General features: G+C 43.3%; 1 protein-coding gene across 2 annotated transcripts in view; it reads left to right on the forward strand.

Moving 5' to 3' along the window:
- The window catches only part of SMARCA1 (SNF2 related chromatin remodeling ATPase 1), a 409,892-nt gene that overhangs the window by 127,460 nt on the left and 259,080 nt on the right, over positions 1-23,352 (forward strand). For both annotated transcript variants that reach the window (XM_073599403.1, XM_073599404.1), the window contains one exon: positions 21,306-21,427. In XM_073599403.1, coding sequence (XP_073455504.1) covers positions 21,306-21,427 — 122 coding nt within the window. The remainder of the gene's footprint in view (positions 1-21,305; positions 21,428-23,352) is intronic.

A 23,352-nucleotide genomic window follows, 5' to 3' on the forward strand; every position in this document is an offset into this window, starting at 1 on the left:
TCTAAGACCAAGACCAGGCACCATGCATTACTGGTCTCGAAAAATCTGATGTCAGTACCGAATCCCGTTTGCTGTGTCTTGCAAGCGTGCAGATGCAACCGGAAGTGGTTGGGGTACCTGACTAACTGATTGACCATGAGAATATGGGATCCTGTCCCAGTACATGTAAACTCCCCAGGCCTCAGGAAACCATAAAAGGCCAGATACATGGCTGCCTTGAGCACCAAGCTAGGTAGCAACCTGAAAGGAGACCTGGTGTGTATATCGGATATGCCCTGAAATATATGTCCCGTGATGGGAAGTCTGCTAACCACAGTAGGAGGGCTACTCTTCTGAATACCTTTTAGATTAGCCTTGATAGGATTGTGCTGAAAAAATGCATGGCCTATTGGGGTCCTACAAAGACAAAAAAATGCTGTATACCCGCCAGATATGTTCTGATAGTGCTGTGGGCCAGTTTAACCTGAGAGTGGCAAAAGGCAGTAAAAGCCAGTAGATACTGAATGCTGTAGCCATTAACCCTAGGATACCATGACTGGAAAGCCTAGAAAACATTTCAGGCTGTGACATAAGCCTTTCTGGTGTTCACAGACATTGATTTGTAGATCAAGGCTGCTGCGTCAGCCCTGTGGGTATCTAGTCCATCATTAGTTGTAAGAAATGTGGGAATGGAGTGGCACAAGTGTCTGTGTCTGGGACCTGCCGGAAAAACAGCGGGTAGTTAAAACGGGACAGAGCATCCGCCGCTTTGTTCTCTAGACCACTGATGAACCTGCAGTGTATGTGGAAAATAAATTGGAGGGACAACCAAATAAGCCTACCTACAAAAGACATGATCTGCCTTTGTTGACAATATCTGATGTGGCCTGATTATCCATGGAAAAAAACATGGTCTTACCTGCCCACAAATGACCCCACACCTGTGCTGCCAAAACTATGGGGTAGATTTCAAACAAAACTGATGTCTCCGTAAACCCTGGAATAGCCAAAACCCCGTCGGGCCAAGGCCCAGCTAGCCAGTGTGTGTCAAAAATAGCCGCATAGCCTTTTGTGGCTGCTGCATCTGTTGAGACTTGAGGGGAAAACCCAGACTCTGCAGGGATAAACATGGTAACACCGTTCCAATGTTGGAGGAACTTGTCCCACATGTGTAAATCAGATAGAGCTGAAGGATCTAGTTTAACACGAGAATCAGAGTCGGAACTGAGGGTAACAAAGCCAATAACCCAGAAATGAAAGACCTCCCCTCCCTGGGGAATGATCCTAATCGCAAAATTCAGCATACCCAGCAGAGACTGTAATTCAACCCTGGTACAGACTTGGGAGATCGTAAACGCATGTATATGGTCTCTGATCCTTACTAGCTTATCTGTAGGAAGACTGGCCTGCATGGACTGTGTATCAAGCGTGATTTCCAGGAACGTAAGTGTAGTAACTGGGCCTTCCATCTTCTTAACTGCCAGTAGGATGTCGAGTGCTGAGAAAACTGACATCAGTTTCTGTTGATCGGCGGGGGCCTGTTTCAACTCTCGATGAGGAGAAAATCGTGTAAATAGTGGATAACGTCTTGACAATTTTCTCCATGTGTGAGGATCCAGCTGAGTGCCTGTGCAAAAAAATCAAACAGCCAAGGGCTACTTTTGGAGCCAAAGGTAACTTTGGTGGCAAAATAATAAAACCCCTTCCACTTAATTACATGCCACTGCCAGAGTGACGGCAGAATCGGAAGAAGTTTAAAAGCGTCCACTATGTCAGCTTTGGACAGCCAAGCGCCCTTGCCCATCCTGATGATACGTTGTATCGCCAAATCCACTAATGAATACTTAAGTGACAAAACTCCTCTGATGGAATCAAAGAGTTAAGGCTAGGTACATGCGGACAATGAGGGGCTGACAAGTCGTAAATTAACTGTAATTTATTAGAAAACTTCCCTTTGACAAGACCCAGGGGGTTGACCCTCCAAACCCGGAAGGGCAGTGTTGAAAAAGGACCAATGGCAAAGCCCTTTTCGAGTTCAGACTGAAGCAACAAATCCACTACCTCCACATCTGTGGCTGATGACCTCAGATTCTGACACTCAAAAGTGCCTAGTGGCAAAGAAAAAAAAAGTGTGGAACCCCCCTGTGAAACCTATCAAAAATTTGCTCAACAAGGGTGACGGATGGGTGGCTAAACAAGACTATAAAAAAGGCACGTTAATTCGGCTTAGTCACATGGTCTTGTTCTATCTCAGTGAACAGGCTGACTTAGGGCGAGCCCTGAAACAACCGGTACAGATATGTTAAAGACGACACTGGCTGGGGACTGGGGATCTCCCCTTACGCTGCTTAGATTTTATTTCAATTGTGATCACTTTTATCCATTTTTGTATGGTATTTTTAGAAATAAAAATCACTGGTTTACCTGCACTATGCAGAAGCTTTTTATTTTTTATTTGCATATTACCCCGATGCAAGAAACTGCCTTCCAGTAGCCCTACTTCCATCACGGGGTCTGGATCAAATCTGTCCCTGGCTTCTCCTTGGAACACATCCTTGAGGTCTTTTGGCTGATATCCAGTTGGCGGCCCTTCCTGATGTTTCTTCACCCCACCAGAGAAGTCGAGAAGTGAGACAGAGGTTCCACCGTTCCGGATATCGTTTTCCAGCCTAGGTTTGGCTCCATGCACCATTGACTCCATGTCATATGACAGTGGAGTCCACGTCATCTGGTAAGAGTACCCATCTTATCTTACTTCCTGATGTTTTCATTCTGATGCCCCATATCGAGATGTTGGTTTACAGCTACGGAAGTTCTGTACCCCGTTGTTGACTCACAGTCACAGATCCACACCGTGCACCATTGACTTTATTTTCTAGTTTCACATCATTTTTTGGTCCATACCAGTTCCTCTTATTAATTTGAGTTTGGAATCATCCATTTACCATATGTGGACACTTTATACTGTGTTTGTTCATTTCATTTTACTTATGGTTTTTGCACATATGCTTTACTGTTCAGTACAACATCTCTTACTTAATTGTTTCACTACACCTTAACTTCCTAATACTTCTTAGCGCTGCATTTTTTTCCCAGTTACCAGTTATTGTTTGTCACAATGTATGTAGCTGCTGGCTCACATATATTTTATTTTTGCTATTAGAGCGCAGTGTTTTCATATTCTCTATTATCGGCTACATCATGGGCAGCTAATAACAGAATGCCATATTAACATCTTTGCCCTCCAAAATGTCTTTTTTTTATGTTCCCAGGAATGAATTGTGCTGGGGTAATGGAAGGAGCCATCATGCTATTACCTGGGCCTTTGGGTACAGGGCTTGGTACCAAGGGGGTCCCGAAACTTGCTGATGCACCTGGAAAGGTAGAAGCTCCTGGAGGTGGAATCGGCTGACTCTCCAATACCTCAACCCTGGCACGCAATTCCTGACAGGAAGTTGCCAGGGAATTCAGGGTAGCGTGAATCTGTGAGAGGGATGAGGTGACAGTCCGAAGGGTAACCTGCTCCACACTAGAGCCTGAAGCACAGGGGAATAGCAACCTAAACAGCTCAGCTTTGCATGCCGAAGCAGGGCACGAAATACCCCTGCTTTGCAGCTTTGCCATAAGTCTTGGGACAGTCCAGGTTCTTAGGGAGGGTGTGCTTCCGTCTTCCAAACCCCTAGCCGGAGAAGGAGGGATGGATGCAAAGTCCTCAATGTCCGCTGCTTGTGACATGACCTGCATAACCGAGAACAACACTGTCATAAGCCAAGAAATGTAAATCAACCTCTCCCTTTTTTTTTAACGGTGACTGTGAAACGATGTATTAAATGTTTGTGCAGGACTGAAAACGTGTCAGTCTTGTGAAACGACCATCTCAACCCGTTAGTACCTATAAATGTGATAGGTGATGCTGCAGTGGTGACGCCATGACCCGATCGTGAAGATGTGATCTTGAAACATGTATGTGATGACAACAAAAAAAAGATATGAGAACCCAAAACATAGAGAAGTATACGTAGTGCAGGACTAAATCGTGTCAGATTCGTGACTTCCCCTGAAGCGTAGCAGGCAACCCAGAGTGATCTCAGGCCTATGGAGCCTGAACCATGCCGGGCCAAATGATATGAGCAGTGAAACGTATGTTAGCGTAAGAAAGTTAGTAACGAAAGCTGCGTGAGAAACTGATGTGGAGACTTGCCAATTAGAAACGATCACCTCAATCCGTTGGTACCCATAAACGTGATGGGTAAATACTACCGTGGTGTACAACCGTAAGACCCAACGTTTGAAGACATAACATGTACCGTGAAATGGGAAAACAGAAAAACCAACCTGAAATGAACTGAACTGGGGAAAAAAATGAACTCCAAGACCTGTTGAAACGTAGAAACCACCACTATGGAAAGGAAAACACATACACAAAAGCTACCACTTAGAAACAACATGTATGGACGAATGAGTCGGGTTTGAGAAATGAAAGTAAAACCACCCCTGAAAATCCATCATGAGGAAACAAACAATACCCACCTGAATACAACTAAAACCGCAAAATATGAAAACTTTATGGCTCCTGTTGATGTTTAGAAAAACCAACTATGGAAAAGGAACATAAGCATACAAAACTACCATTCAGGATAAATACATATAGAATGTTGAAGTTTAGGCTAGGACAAGATTCCTCTATTCCCTTTTTATTTTATTTGTTTAATTATTTTTTAACATCATACAATGGTCATAGAGATGTGGGAGTATGGCGTGCATCAGTGAGGGTGGTCTGTGAAGCCATGAATGCACATGTGACACCCTGAGCCGGAGTATGGGGTGCTCCAGTGCTGAGCACTGGGTAGGAGGGCCTGCTAACCATATCCTGAAATGGAAACAATGGTGAGACAAAAAATACCACTGTGGCAATGTGGAGCACTCTAACAGCCCGAGCCCCCAAACCCATTGCATACAGTGCCAATGCTGGAACCCCAGGTTTAGCCTGGTGAGTAAAGTGCGCCCCAAGAACCGGAGGGAAGAAACGTCTCCCCTTTACCTGCCCCGTAATGCACAAAAGCCTCTGTTAGATAGCGTGGACACCGCTGCCCTACACAAGACAGGAGATCGTGGAGAAGCGACCGCACAATCTTCCTGTAGATCCGAACACCGGAAGTGACGTCAGAAAGTCACCCGGAAATGACGTCAACACGTGAGCAATCGTCGACAGGGAAGGAGGAATGGAGGGCAGCCTGACTCCTCCTACAAACACAGGCTAACTTGTGGTCAGCCTTACACTTCTGTGAAAGTTATAGCGTCTATAAACTATGGGATATATACTGGATTTTTTTTTATATACTCCTAATGGTGGGGATCAGCAACTTATAACAGGTCTGACACCACTGCTGTCAACACAGCTATCTCAGAGCAATTCTGATTCTGGTCTTACAGAGATATCCGTGTGGGATTTTCCCTGTTCATCATCTACAAACCGCAGCAGCCCTGAGGAAGGGGGAGTCTTTTCCCCAGAATCTTGCGTTGGCTTGACCATCTTTTGCTACTTTCAATAAACAACTACAAATTACACCCTTTTTTTGCATTTCCTACCCTCTTTAGTACATGCGGAAACGACCTCAAGGCCGTACCCAAAGACAGCAGCCCAGGCTCATTATCTCCTTCCATGTGTAGTGGGACAGAAAGCATCAGAAGAGATCACTTCCAAGCTATCCCCACCATCACCTAACCATCGACTTACAACTGACTGAGTCAGTCCAGCGCGATCTCCAACCCTACAGAAGCTACTGTTGCTGGGGGAAACTAACTAACTGCCACTGACATCAGTGCCATTACTACAGTGATCAGTGCTAATAATATGCACTGTCACAGTACTAATGACACTGGGCTGGAAAGGGTTAACATCTAGGGAGATCAAAAGGTTAAATATGTGCCTAACAAATGTTTGTGTGTGTGTGTGTGTGTGCTGTTTTTACTGGGGATCTAGTTGTTTTCATTCCCTGCTTAGCAACTAGATCTCCTGAACACAGCTCTGTGCTGTTAATATTCACAGAGCTGTGTTCTGTTAGACTCATAGCCGATCGCTGGCCGTCAGTCACTGGCTGGGACCCGGAGTGTATATACAGTTGGGACGGAAAGTATTCAGACCCCCTTAAATTTTTCACTCTTTGTTATATTGCAGCCATTTGCTAAAATCATTTAAGTTCATTTTCTTCCTCATTAATGTACACACAGCACCCCATATTGACAGAAAAACACAGAACTGTTGACATTTTTGCAGATTTATTAAAAAAGAAAAACTGAAATATCACATGGTCCTAAGTATTCAGACCCTTTGCCATGACACTCATATATTTAACTCAGGTGCTATCCATTTCTTCTGATCATCCTTGAGATGGTTCTACACCTTCATTTGAGTCCAGCTGTGTTTGATTATACTGATTGGACTTGATTAGGAAAGCCACACACCTGTCTAAGACCTTACAGCTCACAGTGCATGTCAGAGCAAATAAGAATCATTAGGTCAAAGGAACTGACTGAAGAGCCCAGAGACAGAATTGTGGAAAGGCACAGATCTGGCCAAGGTTACAAAAAAATTTCTGCTGCACTTAAGGTTCCTAAGAGCACAGTGGCCTCCATAATCCTTAAATGGAAGATGTTTTGGACGACCAGAACCCTTCCTAGAGCTGGCCACCCAGCCAAACTGAGCTATCGGGGGAGAAGACCATTGGTAAGAGAGGTAAAGAAGAACCCAAAGATCACTGTGGCTGAGCTCCAGAGATGCAGTCCGGAGATAGGAGAAGGTTGTAGAAAGTTAACCATCACTGCAGCGCTCCACCAGTCGGGGCTTTATGGCAGAGTGGCCCGACGGAAGCCTCTACTCAGTGCAAGACACATGAAAGCCCACTCGGAGTTTTCTAAAAAACACCTGAAGGACTCCAAGATGGTGAGAAATAAGATTGTCTGGTCTGATGAGAACAAGATAGAACTTTTTGGCCTTAATTCTAAGCGGTATGTGTGGAGAAAACCAGGCACTGCTCATCACCTGTCCAATACAGTCCCAACAGTGAAGCATGGCAGTGGCAGCATCATGCTTTGGGGGTGTTTTTCAGCTGTAGGGACAGGACGACTGATTGCAATTGAGGGAAAGATGAATGTGGCCAAGTACAGGGATATCCTGCATGAAAACCTTTTCCAGAGTGCTCTGGACCTTAGACTGGGCTGAAGGTTTACCTTCCAACAAGACAATGACCCTAAGCACACAGCTAAAATAACAAATGGCTTCACAGCAACTCCGTGACTGTTCTTGAGTGGCCCAGCCAGAGCCCTGACTTAAACCCAATTAAGCATCTCTGAAGAGACCTAAAAATGGCTGTCCACCAATGTTTACCATCCAACCTGACAGAACTGGAGAGGATCTGCAAGGAGGAATGGCAGAGGATCCCCAAATCCAGGTGTGAAAAACTTGTTGCATCTTTCCCAAAAAGACTCATGGCTGTATTAGATCAAAATGGTGCTTCTACTAAATACTGAGCAAAGAGTCTAGATACTTAGTACCATGTGATATTTCAGTTTTTCTTTTTTAATAAATCTGCAAAAATGTCAACAATTCTGTGTTTTTCTGTCAATATGGGGTGCTGTGTGTACATTAATGAGGAAAAAAAAATGAACTTAAATAATTTTAGCAAATGGCTGCAATATAACAAAGAGTGAAAAATTTAAGGGGGTCTGAATACTTTCCGTCCCCACTGTATTTGTGATTCTGCACAGCTGGCCCGCACTGTCTCAGTATATGCACAGTACACGCTTGCCAGGTGGTTAACAAAAGAACATACATTCCACATTAATAATTATGCTACCAAAGTTAGTGTGTGCTGTAAATTGCCTCCAGCAATTCACAGCCTGTTTTTTTCTTGCTGGGGGCCATCAAGCCCAGAGCAGTCACTTCCTTATTGGACTCTTTCTCCCTCTCCTTGGTCTCAAAAACTATATACCACTTTCTGTTATTAAAATATGTAGATTTCCAGCCTTGACTGTAGGTCTTGGCGAAGTTAGAGAGGAAGGATGACAACATTTTTAGGCCCCTTTCACATGGGCTGACTGATTGAGTCCGCCTGTCAGTTTTTTAGGCGGACCCAATCGGACCCTTTATTGTCATCTTTGGAGCGGCGGGTGTAAACAGATGTGTCTGTTTACACCCATCAACATCCGATCTGATCCTATAGGCTAAAAACAGACCGATGGGGATCCATTCCCCATCCATCTAGTGGATCGAATGGCCGTCGGGTGTAAACACACAGGTGGTCCATTTACATCCAACCGCCCATAGAGGAGAGCGTGCTGTGTCTGCTCTGCATAAGCGGAGCGGACACGGACAAGCCATCAGCCTGCTCAGCGGGGATCAGTGGACAGATTCCCCGCTGAGCAGGCGGACTCCACCCCATGTGAAAGGGGCCATACAGCGCTGAAGTTCACAGGCTGTCCACCAAGGAGAGGAGAGAATATCAGAGAGATGAGATAAGACACCATACTTGTAAGTTTAACTCTTTTGTGTCTGCCTGGCAGCAGAGTTTGTCCTGTGACTTCTGCTTTTCTTTTCACCCTCCCTAATCTGTGTTCCTTCACCACAGTCTGTTATTTCTGTTACTTTCTTCCCCTTCAGCAACAGTAAATCTTAAAGCTGTCAGCTGATCAGCCTTTAGTGGCTCTGATGTTAGACACAGTGCTAACATGATAGAGCAACTGAGCATGTGCTTAGCATGGTGAGAGTGCATTACTGGCTAACAGAGTTTATACAATTTGTTTCCATAGCACATTATGTTCCAACGTGTTTCGCAGAACTATTCTGCTTCTTCAGGGAACTTCTAAATGTGTCTAAAATTTATTGACATTTAGTAAAAATTTTAGTTTATACTTCATTGTTTCAAGAGGGTTTTTTTTTTTTTTTTTTGCCTTGTTTAGACTTGCTTTGCTGTTTGAAGAACAATTTATGTTCGTATTGCTCTTTAGACAACAGACAGGCGGTGAGGAGGCATTGTATCGTGTGTTGTGCGTAGTTGCGAGGTAGTTGCAGCTTGGCCCCATTCACTTGAATGGGTCATGCCTGGCGGATATTAGCATCTGCCAAGCACAACAGGGGGTATAAGTCCTGTGGCAGCGGCAAAGCACACCATCATGGCCATGACACGTGTACATCCCCAGCCACTCCCTCAGCAGCAATTTAGCAGCAGCAGTTGATGGGCATTACAAACGTGGATCAACCGTGTGGTTTTATCACCCATCAATCACAAGTGTAAATGAGGCCTAATAAATGTCACTGGTAATCTCGTCATTCTAAAAAGTAATCAGAATCTGGATGTCCAGCACAACTACACACAAACACACCAACCTCTGTATGGCCTTTGACACAGTCTCCTTTACACACTGACATCAGAGGCTTCAGCCTGTCATTTGGACACTAGAGGACCCCCTTCGCCAGGACTGTCACACATGGAGAAGCACCCCACTCACTGGGCAGACATCAGCCACTGGCTGGGACTCTGGCTGTTCACAAAGCTCCAATCACTGCTAGGGCTCAGAGTAGGCAATCTGAGCTCCTATATGAGCTGTAATCTTCTGCATTGCTGCGACTATCTATTGCCCACCTTACGCCTATCTAGTGCTGTGCTGATGCTAGGTTGGCACCTCTCGTGATGACCTTTTGCCCAGATAACGCTTGGTTGGTGCTGACCTTGCGCCTGGTTTACGCCTATCTGGTGCCGAACTTGCGCCCTGTTCACAACTATCTGGTGCCGACCTTGCGTCCAGTTAAAGCCTATGTGGCTACGACCTTGCGCCTAGTTCACTCCCAAACTTGCACCTACACATCTCAGTGTATAGATCCCGCTGTGTGCTGACTGACACACGGAGAGGGCTTTGCTGCGGGTGGGACCTTCCTGTGGGGGCGGACTATGATAGGTCAGAAATTGGAGTGGACTCGCCCTTGTTTGTTAGACATCAGAACACTGCACACTTACCGGCAGTCCACTAACTACCCTCTATACAAAGTCATGTCATGTGATCACAGATTTCTACATGGAAAGCGAGCACGAGATCTATATATATATATATATATATATATATATATATACAGTAATACCTTGGATTGCGAGTAACGCAGTTTACGTGCGTTTCACAATACGAACTATCATTTTTTTAAAATCCTGACTCAGTTTGTGAGCGGTGTCTCGCAAGACGAGCAGAATTCAAGCCTCCGGGGTGTGCAGTACCGCATTTGGCCAGAGGTGCGGGGGCGCCGGTGACATTTGGAGCCCCTTGGAAAACACTCCATTCCCGAGTGTCCCAGTGTGCAGCCGAGCGGTTTCCGAGTGTTTCCGAGTGTCTCAGGTGCCCCCCACCTCTGGTCACATGCAGTACTGCATACAATAGCAGTCACTGTGGAACGAATTATCTGAGTTTCCATTGACTGCTATGGGGAAATTCGCTTTAATATACGAATACTTTGGATTACAAGCATTCTTCTGGAAATAATTATGCTCGTAATCCAAGGTACCACTGTATATACAGTATCTCACAAAAGTGAGTACACCCCTCACATTTCTGTAAATATTTTATTATATCTTTTCATGTGACAACACTGAAGAAATTACACTTTGCTACAATGTAAAGTAGTGAGTGTACAGCTTGTATAACAGTGTAAATTTTCTGTCCCCTCAAAATAACTCAACACACAGCCATTAATGTATAAACCGCTGGCAACAAAAGTGAGTACACCCCTAAGTGAAAATGCCCAGATTGGGCCCAAAATGTCAATATTTTGTGTGGCCACCATTATTTTCCAGCACTGCCTTAACCCTCTTGGGCATGGAGTTCACCAGAGCTTCACAGGTTGCCACTGGAGTCCTCTTCCACTCCTCCATGACGACATCACGGAGCTGGTGGACGTTAGAGACCTTGCGCTCTTCCACCTTCCGTTTGAGGATACCCCCACAGATGCTCAATAGGGTTTAGGTCTGGAGACATGTTTGGCCAGTCCATCACATTTACCCTCAGCATCTTTAGCAAGGCAGTGGTCATCTTGGAGGTGTGTTTGGGGTCGTTATCATGTTAGAATACTGCCCTGCGGCTCAGTCTCCGAAGGCAGTGGATCATGCTCTGCTTCAGTATGTCATAGTACATGTTGGCATTCATGGTTCCCTCAATGAACTGTAGCTCCCCAGTGCCGGCAGCACTCATGTAGCCCCAGTCTATGACACTCACACCACCATGCTTGACTGTAGGCAAGACACACTTGTCTTTGTACTCCTCACCTGGTTGCCGCCACACACGCTTGACACCATCTGAACCAAATACGTTTATCTTGGTCTCATTAAGCAATAATTATATCGATGAAGGTGTCCCTTTAACATGCTACATCCAAATTAATGAGACAGAAGGATGGTATCCCCTAAGTGGACTTTTCAGGCACTAACATAATTTGTAGAAAGATCGTATTTTATTAAACACAATAAGCACATTAAAAAACAAAATATATTGGAATGGTTACAAATCCTGTGTACAAAATCACACAATGATTGATTGTAAAATTCTCGTCGTACATCTGACCCATTTCAGAGTATCTATGTCTCCTTCTTCAGGGGTATTTATAAGAAGGTCAATCATACATCTATATTGTAGTAATAACAAGAAGTCAAATACAGAATATGAAAAAGTGTACAGAGAGCAACATTATTTATAGCATGTATATTACAATAACAATGAATATTGTGTAGACTCACATATTTTGTGGAGATATCGTAGCCAAACATTCCAATTAAGCTATTTAAAAACAAAGAGTATGAACAGAAGTTTGTCTTTAAGAATCTGCCTGTTGGGGTAGCTGGTCTTCACAGCATATTTGAGTATACCATCAAGTGAAAAAAGAGTGCAGCTGGGCTAGCATGAGAGGCTTAAATGGTAATAGGGGACATATTAAATGGTATGATTCAGCTAGCTTACATGGACTTTTTTACATTTATTTTTTGCTGAAAGAGTTTTTATAACATGTACAAGCAAGATGTATACAGAGAGATTGTATTGAAAAGGTATATATGAAAACAATGTATATACATATGTATCTTACCTGCGCTCAATGAGAACAAGTAATTGTTAAAAGGTTGATATAGAACACTATATAGTTGGTGTCGCTGAAAGATAATAGATGTATGACAGAGAGTCACTTCTGTGTATATATATATATATATATGTATATACGAATTTCAGTTTGATTTTATGAAATCATGATTCTTCATTAACCAGCCTCTCCTTGTTTCACTATCATTAATGCAACCATGTAGGATATAATGGGGCAGATTCGAGGTAATATAGATTACATTAGAGGTGACTTGTAAAATGTAATTGACGTCTAGTCCCACAAACGTGGTTACACCATATATGTAATATAAATCGCACCATCTATGTGATGTGATCTCTATATACGTCTATGTGAGTAAATTACTAAGTGATGAATAAGCCCTATGATTGAGCCTGTATAATATTGAAGCGTAGCAAACAATTTATAATATCCTCAGTAGGAGGTAAAGGTTGGCAGCCAGGACAGAGACTCTGGGCTTGTGCACATGTGTATGTATAATGCTTCAAAACATTAACAGTGGAGATAAATGGTACAATATCAGTAAAGCAACATCAATCAGAGATAAACTAATCACCAGCGAATATAAAGGGGAAGCTCGTAAAGATCCATCTAAATATAAAGGTACATACATGTGCGGTACCTGTAATTATTGCAAATACATGTACACTGAAAGAAACCGCATTCTCCCTAACGGCCAAACATTTAGTCCAAGACATTTCGCTAATTGCAAGACCTTTGGGGTCATTTATATGCTACACTGTGATTGCGGCTGTTTTTATATTTGTAAGACCAAATTGGAATTTTGGAAACGTGCTTGCAGGCATATAAAAAGCATACAAACTAGTAACCCTGAACTGCTCCTGAACTGAACTGGATTGGACACACCAAAATAGTACACGGAGGTAGTTTTCCTAAAGTCAATTTCCTCATATTGGACTGTATCCATCCCTGCTCCAGAGGAGGGGATTGGGGACAAGACCCTCCTCCAAATGGAGCTGAATACACAATCTAAATGCTACCCTACCACCCGGCCTCAATGAGGCTGTGTGTTTTAAGTCCTTTTTGGAAGGTTTCTCTTCCGGAGGTATGGAGAAATAAAACAAAATAAAAGACAAAATATCAATACATTCTCTGATGGCTTCTGTGAATAGACAGCTTATGAACCCTGATTAGTGGCTCTCTGCAGTTTCTCTTTTCTCTATCTGTAACTTTGCATTACTAATATATTTGTTCGATTTTCTGATTATCTATTATATGTACCTTACTATGTATGTTAGGTGGGTTTGCCTTATGTATATACATTTTCCCTAGAATACATGTGTAACTGTTACTATTGGTTTTTCTGTTCCCATTGATCTGCCTGTCATTTGTGCTTTCGGGTCTGGTCACTAGGGGGCCATGTTAACCCATGTCCCACACAGTGCCTTCCTACAGTACCTGATTGAACATTCAAAGTTTATTAAAATATGCACTACATGGCTACCGATCCTTTGGGAGGTGGATCGTTGCAATGCCCGGCACACACAGCCGCCCGGATTTGGTAATCCGTGGCGGCGTTTCTATGGTGGCTACAGCTGATTCTATTCTGTCTGGCTATCATTTTACTACTCTGACGGACATGCGCTGTCGGTGAGGCTTGTGTGTCGGTGGGCCGTGGGTGCACGTCGTCGTTCTGCCGCGCTGACATTGCACATGCACGGTCGTGACAGGGGCGTGCAAGCAGGACCCAGCCTGTAGAGGATGTGCTCTTGATCTTGTCCATCTCAAGCGCAGCTGATAATTACTGGCTGCGCCTGCCATTGGAGAGAGACAAGTATATCAGGCACGCCCTGGAGACATGGCTGACATCCACCTGAGGGTTTCGATGCCAGGATGGGTCTCTGTGTGGCTGCCTTTCATATACCAGGTACAATTGACTTTTTATACATTACAATGACAGTGGTTATGTATCAATATCATTGGATGGTTATCACCACTGCTTTACTGATATTGTACCATTTATCTCCACTGCTAATGTTTTGAAGCATTATACATACACATGTGCACAAGCCCAGAGTCTTTCTGTCCTGGCCGCCAACCTTTGCCTCCTACTGAGGATATTATAAATTGTTTGATACGCTTCAATATTATACAGACTCAATCATAGGGCTTATTCATCGCTTAGTAATTTACTCACATAGATGGTGTGATTTATATTACATATATGGTCTAACCACGTTTGTGGGACTAGACGTCAAATTACATTTTACAAGTCACCTCTAATGTTATCTATATTACCTTGAACCTGCCCCATTATATCCTACATGGTTGCATTAATGATAGTAAAACAAGGAGAGGCTGGCTTATGAAGAATCATTATGATTTCATAATATCAAACTGAAATACCTATATACATATATATACATATACACAGAAGTGACTCTTTGTCATACATCTATTATCTTACAGCGACACGAACTATAGTGTTCTATCTATATCAACCTTTTAACAATTACTTGTTATCATTGAGCGCAGGTAAGATACATACTGTATGTATATACATTATTTTCATATAAACCTTTTCAATACAATCTCTCTGTATACATCTTGCTTGTACATGTTATAAAAACTCTTTCAGCAAATAATCAATGTAAAAAAGTCAATGTAAGCTAGCTGAATCATATCATTTAATGTGTCCCCTATTACCATGTATTACTTTTACTTATAGAGCTATGCTCCCTTGGCTTTATTGTTGTCAGCTGTCCAAAGCCTCTCATGCTAGCTCGGCTGCACTCAATTTTCACTTGGTATACTAAATACGCTGTGAAGACCAACTACCCCAACAGGCAGATTCTTGGAGACGCACTTCCATTCATACTCTTTGTTTTTAAATAGCTTTATTGGAATGTTTCACCTACGATATCTCCACAAAATATGTCTACACAATATTCATTGTTCTTCATTGTAATATACATGCTATAAATAATGTTGCTCACTGTACACTTTTTCATACTCTACATTTGACTTCTTGTTATTACTACATTATAGATGTATGATTGACCTTCTTATAAACACCCCTGAAGAAGGAGACATAGATGCTCTGAAACGGGACAGGTGAATTAGGAGAATTTTACAGTCAATCATTGTGGTGATTTTGTACACAGGATTTGTAACCATTCTGATATATTTTGTTTTTACCGTGCTTATTGTGTTTAACCGATTCCGGACCAGCCGCCGCAGTTATACTGCGGCAGATTGGCCCGGCTGCGGGAAGCATCGTAGCTATACGGGGGGCCGTGACGATCGGATTCAATCCAGAACCAATCAATCCCCAGGCCCAGGCCAATGGTATTTGGCCTGGACCTGGGGATTGCTCCTGGCGAATGAGATCCTTCCTCTGCATGTGTAAGTGTAAACACAGCAGGGGAAGTGATGTCATCTCTCTTCGTGGAAGTCTTTTTGTTCCAGTGAGAGGAGAGAAGACATCTCAGAGTAAGTGCACCAACACCACACTGACGCCAGTTCACGTAGGTTCACTTGCCACCCCTCGATCAACCCCCGATCACCCCCCCCCCCACTTAACCCCTTCACCCCCTGTCACTGTGTCACACAGTGCAGTGTTCATATTTTTTTTTTGATCACTGTACTGGTGTCATTAGTGGCAGAAATCAGTGTTGGGGTACTTGGTGTAGGCTCAGATAGGTCTATGGACCCCCCCGAACCCCCCCTAATAAAGGTTTAATCCCTTGATCACCCCCTGTCACCAGTGATCACTGCATAAGTGTCACGGATGACACTGGTTAGTTATATATTTTCTTTTTTATAGCGTCAGGGCACCCCCTGATCACCTGGTGGGTGATATCAGTTAGGTTTTAGTTTCAGATAGGGTCTGTGTCACCCCAGGCAGCGTCAGATTAGTGCCAATAGCGCTAACACCCACGCACGCACCATACACCTCCCTTAGTAGTATAATGTCTGAATGGATGGATATCTGATCTGATCAGATCTATACTAGTGTCCCCAGTAGTTAGTGGGATCAGCCCAGATACTTGCTAGCACCTGCGTTTAGCTCCTCCGCCTAGCCCAGCCCACCCAAGTGCAGTATCAATCAATCACTGTCACTTATAAAAACACATAACTGCAGCGTTTGCAGAGTCAGGCCTGATCCCTGCAAACGCTAACAGTTTTTTTTGTAGCATTTGAAGTAGTCGCTGAAAGTCAGGAGCTCTTTTTCCTGTGAGTCTCACTACTTTACCAGTAAATTTAGAGACCAAAATGTCAAATCAAAGGTACACTAGTGAAGAGGCCTACACGTTTCTGAGCATGACAGATAGTGAAGAGGAAGTCACTCATCTGTCAGATTCAGGCTCAGAGTATGAACCGGTAGACAGCAGCGGCACCCTGACAGATAGCTCTGACGACGGAGTTGTGGTCCCTGCCAAGGCCAGGCGTACCTGACCCTGTTCTTCTGCTGTCGTTGAGGTGCAAGAACTGCAGGGCTCTCGTATGGAGCAGAGAGCCAGTACTAGTGCCGCTCATCCTTCTGGTGAACTGGCAAGCACCAGTGGCCTAGTACATCCTGGTCTTACATCCAGCACTGCAGTAACACTTGGTGACGTGGCGAGTCCCATAAGTGCAGTTCAAGCTGGTGAGGTGGCTACCACGAGTAGTGTCCCGCTGCCACCAAGAAGAAGACAAAGACAGGCCCGTCGAGCCCATAGTGCCCTTCCTGCTGCATTCGCCAATCCTAATTGGGAGCCCACCACTTCTGCAGCACCCGTACATCCCCCATTCACTGGCCAGCCCGGAATTCAGATGGAAACAGTTGATTTTACGTCACTTGATTTTTATTCACTGTTTTTCACGGAAGATCTCTATAGATCTATTGTGGACCAAAGCAATTTGTATGCTGGTCAATTCATCGCCGCTAATCCCCAGTTGACCCTTGCTGGAGATTGGAGACCTATTACAGTTTCCGAATTTAACCACTTAAGGACTAGCCTCGTTTTGGATTTTAGGTGTTTACATGTTTTAAACAGTTTTTTTTGCTAGAAAATTACTTAGAACCCCCAAACATTATATATGGTTTTTCTTCTAACACCCTAGAGAAAAAAATGGCGGTCATTGCAATACTTTTTTTTGCACCGTATTTGCGCAGCGGTCTTATAAGTGCACTTTTTTTTGGAAAAAATTCACTTTTTTGAATAAAAAAAAAAGACAACAGTAAAGTTAGCCCAATTTTTTTTTATATAAATATAATGTTACGCCAAGTAAATTGATACCCAACATGTCACGCTTCAAAATTGCGCCCGTTCGTGGAATGGCGTCAAACTTTTACCCTCAAAAATCTCCATAGGCGACGTTTAAAAAATCCTACAGGTTGCATATTTTGCGGTACAGAGGAGGTCTAGGGCTAGAATTATTGCTCTCGCGGCGATACCTCACATGTGTGGTTTGACCACCGTTTTCATATGCGGGTGCTACTCGCGTATGCGTTCGCTTCTGCGCGCGAGCTCGTCCGGTCGGGGTGTTTTTTAATTTTTTTTTTAATTTTTATTATTTATTTTACATTATTTTATTTATTTTTACACTGTTTTTAAAAATTGTGTCACTTTTATTCCTATTACAAGGAATGTAAACATCCCTTGTAATAGAAAAAAGCATGACAGGTCCTCTTAAATATGAGATCTGGGGTCAAAAAGACCTCAGATCTCATATTTACACTAAAATGCAATAAAAAAATAAAAAAAAGTCATTTGAAAAAAATGACATTGAAAAAAATATGCCTTTAAGAGGCGTGGACGGAAGTGACGTTTTGACGTCGCTTCCGCCCAGCAGTGTCATGGAGACGAGTGGGCGCTGTCTTAGCCTCACTCGTCTCCAGGCACAGCTATAGGACAGACGCGATCGCCTCCGCCGCTATCGACGGCTCCGGTAAGCGGCAGAGGCACTGGATCGCGGTGGGAGGAGGGGCCCCTCTCCCGATAAAAGTGATGTTGCGGCGAATCTGCCGCAGGGACCACTTTTATCTGAAAGCCGGCCGCCGCACGAAAACGGGGATACCAGGGTTATGGCAGCTAGCTGCTGCCATAACAACGATATCCGCTGTCAAAGTTTGGACATACATCGTCGTGCAGCGGTCGGCAAGTAGTTAAGACCTTCCTGGGCCTATCCCTCCTCATGGGCATAACTAAAAAGAGTGAGTTGCGGTCATATTGGTCCACTGACCCAATTCACCATATGCCCGTGTTCTCTGCCTCCATGACCAGGACACGATAAGAGCAGATCTTGCGGTTCATGCATTTCAATGACAATGAACTCTGTCGTCCTCGGGGTGACCCTGGATTTGATCGGCTCTACAAAATTCGGCCCCTGGTAAATCACTTCAACCAGCAGTTTGCAGCCTTGTTTACTCCTGATGAAGTTGTCTGCGTTGATGAGTCCCTGATTAAGTTTTCTGGCTACTTGTCTATCAAACAGTATCTTCCCAGAAAGCGTGCCAGATATGGGGTCAAGATGTATAAGCTCTGTGACAGGGCAACGGGCTATACATATAGTTTTATGGTTTACAAGGGAAAAGATAGTCACATAGAGCCAGAGAACTGCCCAGATTACATAGGGAGCGCTGGTAAGATTGTGTGGGACTTGGTGTCACCCTTATTTGGAAAGGAGTACCACTTGTAGGTGGGCAATTATTACACGAGCGTGCCACTTTTTAGTCACCTCTTTGATTATGGAATTGGCGCATGTGGCACCGTTCGATCTAATCGCCGGGACTTCCCCCAACAGCTTGTAGAATTCCGACTTAGACGGGAGGAGAGAGCCTGCTTGAAGTGTAATAATTTGTTAGCAGTGAAGTGGAGGGATTCGTGGAATGTTTTTGTTCTGTCCTCCCTTCATGCAGATATGACAGTCCAAATTCCTACGGCGACTGGTGTTGTGGAGAAACCCCTCTGTGTCCACGAATACAACCTTAATATGGGAGGGGTGGACCTCAACAACCAGTTGTTGGCGCCGTACCTAATTGCCCGCAAGGCCAGACACTGGTACAAAAAAGTGTGTGTTTACTTATTTCAATTGGCTCTGCTGAACGCTTTTGTGCTATACAAAGCTTCAGGACGGACTGGATCCTTCCTCAAATTCCAGGAAGAGATTGTCACAGCCCTTCTGTTTCCAGACGGTGCTATGGCCCACCTTCCTAACGCAAATGCAGTTGGTCGGCTGCATGAGAGGCATTTTCCATATGTCCTCCCTGGTACCCCTACCCAAAGAACACCCCAAAGAAGATGTTGTGTCTGCAGAAAACACGGATTTAGGCGTGACACCCGCTTTTATTGTCCCTCCTGTCCTGACCAACCTGGTCTCTGCATCGGTGACTGTTTCAAACGCTACCACACACTAGTGGTGTATTAGTGTAGGGTACAGCACTACACAGTCCTAGGACACATTAACACAGGGTCTTGAAAAATGTGATGGCCATCACATTTTGAGAGACCCTAATCTGCAACGTTCAGTTTACAGTTTTTAGAAAAGTGAAAAAAAAAAACACAAAAACACAAAAAATATAAAAAAAATAAAAAAGCCAAAAATAGTTTATTTTTCTTCTCTCTCTCTATTGTTCTCTCGCTTATGTTCTATATCTATTGTTCTCACTCTGTTTTATTTTTACTGTTTTATTGTATTTGCTTTGCAGGTATGGTATGTCTTATGCCGCATACACACGAGCGGACTTTCCGGCAGACTTGGTCCGGTGGACCGGACTCTGTCGGACAATTCGATTGTATGTGGCCTCCAGCTGACTTTTTTTCCCCAAAAGTCAGACGGACCTAGAAATACAACGTGTTTCAAATCTTTCCAACGGACTCGAGTCCGGTCGAAAAATCCGCTCGTCTGTATGCTAGTCCGACGGACTAAAACCAATGCTAGGGCAGCTATTGGCTACTGGCTATCAACCCACCGATTTTTTTTTTTTCGTTGAAAAAAAGAACATTACAATGTATGCCCAACAAGGACCAGCGACGTACTGGTATGTTGCTGGATTTTGAGTGGTTATACCAGAATGATGCCTGCAGGTTGAGGTATCATCTTGGTATCATTCTTTTCAGCCAGCGGTCGGCTTTCATGTAAAAGCAATCCTAGCGGCTAATTAGAAGGGAACGTCCCCTCCTCCTACCATCTTCCATGGTTTTCTCAGGCTCTCCTGTCCCAACAGGGAACCCGAGAACCCGAGAATGCAGCCGGTGGTTCTGCCAATAGCGGCGCTTTACCGCCGACGCCGTCCCCGCCCCAGTGTGAAAGCCCCAGTGTGAAAGAGGCCTTAGAAATGTAATTTTGCTGTGGTACTGTTCTAATGGAATATTTCATTTTTATTGTAACACTAACGAGTCACATGACACCGGGGAGGGAAAATGGCTAATTGGGCCCAATTTGGACATTTTCACTCAGGGGTGTACTCACCTTTGTTGCCAGCAGTTTAGACATTAATGGCTGTTTGTTGAGTTATTTTGAAGGGACAGAAAATTTACACTGTTATACAAGTTGTACAAAAGTGTAATTTCTTCAGTGTTGTCACATGAAAAGATAAAATATTTTTCAAAAATGTGAGGTGTGTACTCACTTTTGTGAGATACTGTAAGCCTTTAAAATTAGCACTTTTGGTTTTTCATGTTAGTGTCCCATAGATTTTAACGGGGTTCTGCGGTTTTCGAATTTGCCGCGAATACCGCATATTGTTAGCTGTTCACTGAATGTCTGAACAACCAAAGTTTGGCCCGAACTTATGCTCGGGCCGAACCGTTCGCCCATTCCTACTTACAACCTTCGGCTTCAATCCTCTCCTATGGTGGTTACATTAAAGTGACAAGTCATTCCTGGAAAACTGTGATCATTAATAAATGGGCCTTGTTTTCTTTAACACTAGATGGCAGTGTTGTAATATATTTTGCCAAGCCATGATCAGCTTCTATTTTGGAGATTTTTAAATGTCTCCCAGACATTTTCCTTGTGGACAGTATACATATAGGATGCTTGCTTACTTTGAGATTCCCAGGGTTGCTATGTTTAAGCATGTATCCATTTCTAATTCAATGACAAATTATAGAGGGACACCAGAATATGTTTTAGTGCTTGCCTCAATGAATAAAATATGATTCGATTTATGTGCACTGTTTGCAGCAGAACACATAACAACAGTAATACTTGTATTCTTCCGTGATAGGTTCCAGGGTCCTTATTTTTAGTCAAATGACCCGACTTCTCGACATTCTGGAGGATTACTGCATGTGGCGTGGCTATGAATACTGTCGCCTAGATGGACAGACGCCACATGAAGAAAGAGAGGTAAAATCAAATGCCTTTCTCCTGCAGATATACAGAGTTCGATTAAAGGATTTTACAGCCCTGCCTGGCATCCTATATGTGCTTTATACACTGTGATACCTAATGGACCAATTTACCTGTGAAGCTGGTTAAATAAGTTTCAAAGCTGCAGAGATTTCATCATTTAAACATATAGAGAAATCGCATTGTCTGCACAGTAAACAGTTGTGCTTAGATTGTAATTCATTTTTTATGCTTATAAATATGTTCTTGCTTTGTTAAGAATTGGATTATGAGTAAATGCATTTTACGCCATCCACTGATAGCTCTATATACTGTATATACATGATATGTCCCTTTTGGATAAATTACCATCTTGGACCTAAAAATAGTGATCATTTTTGTAGGCTTCATACAATTCTTTAAATCTGCAGTTATGTGCACTTTCTTAACTATATTTGAAAACATTCCTAAATAGTGTAGTGTAGTAGTGGCTGTTTATCAAAATTATGCTTTTGTTAGATTTAAATATAGTGCACAAAAATAACAGATGTTTAACATGGGTACTGGGAAATAGAGTAGCTTGTCACCTTAGCAATAGGTTTGAACAAGGTCTGCTGTCTTAACATAGACATTTAGTGATGTCCTTGTTCATTTTGTTATAATGCAGGGCAATTAAGTTACCAATTTTTGATTATAGTGAGCCAAATGTGTAATGCAGAGCACATAGGTCTTTTGCGTCACTTAAGGTGCTTTTATGTATTAGATAAAATCTATGCTTCCAAACCATCCTTAGTGAACATTAAAATGTGTTTGTCTATTTCTAAGAATGGGTTTTACTAGCACTGGATTGGTTTCATCAGAAAAACATGGGTTTTCTAATGTATTCATAAATGAGTCACATTACAATGTAGTAACACAATACAGCGAGGACTATGGTATAGTCAATATAAATGTCCATCTGCAAGGCACTATATAATAAATAGAGTACCTTGATCAAAGGAATTATATAAGTTATAGATCTCTGTGTTCCAGCATAATATGAAGGGTAAAGGTAATTTAAAGGTCATAGAAGAAGCCCAATGGTGTCAATAATACTGTATAATGAGCTTCCTTTATCATTCAATGAGGGACACGGGAATTAGGGTCCATGTACAATAGGTGCATGAAAAATGCCAGAGCCTCTGGCAGAAAAAAAGACATAAAAAATGTTCATATTGGCTCGTATTGCACAAGCGTTTATGTGCATTTGCGCTTTTTTTCAAAACATTCCCCTCTGCTTTTTTTTTCACTATAATCAATTTATACCTGAAAAACGCCAAATGCGCCTAAAAGCTGCATTCATGCGCGTCAAGATTTTTTTTTTCTGCGCAAAAGCCCCTCTCAAAAATTCAGTTGTGATTTTCTTTTTTTCAACCTTTAACCCCTCCTCTTCAAATATGCTTGTAAATGCCCAAATGTGCATGGATACCTAGGATAACATAGAGTTGTTTCTACAGGCTGAAAGAAAAAAACATCTGTATTGGTCAAATGTTCTATGCCCAGTGTACATAAGGGTCTTTAATGCATTCCTTACATTAAGGTAAAAAATGTTTAGGTGTCAGCATCCCCTCTCAGCCCCCCCCCCTTTTCCTTACCTGAGCCCTCATTTGATCCAGCGCCGTGCATGTCTGCAGATCTTGTCTCCCCTCACTTCCAGGTCTTGCTGGCTTTGCTGGGACACCAGCGGGTGGGCCTGAGTCCTGCTGTCTGTGGGGGCACTGGACAGGGGGGAGGGGGGAGGGGCCAGGAGCGCTGGCGGGAGCCTGAAAAGAGGAGGTTTGCGGCTGCTCTGTGCAATTCCATTGCACAGGGCAGGTAAGTATAGACATGTTTGTTGTTTATTTTTTTTTATGTAACTTTACAATCACTTGGGTTGTACTGCTCCCTACAGGTGGTTTGGAGAC

This window comes from Aquarana catesbeiana, linkage group LG09 (genome assembly GCF_042186555.1).
Source record: "Aquarana catesbeiana isolate 2022-GZ linkage group LG09, ASM4218655v1, whole genome shotgun sequence".
Classification (NCBI taxonomy): Eukaryota; Metazoa; Chordata; class Amphibia; order Anura; family Ranidae; genus Aquarana; species Aquarana catesbeiana.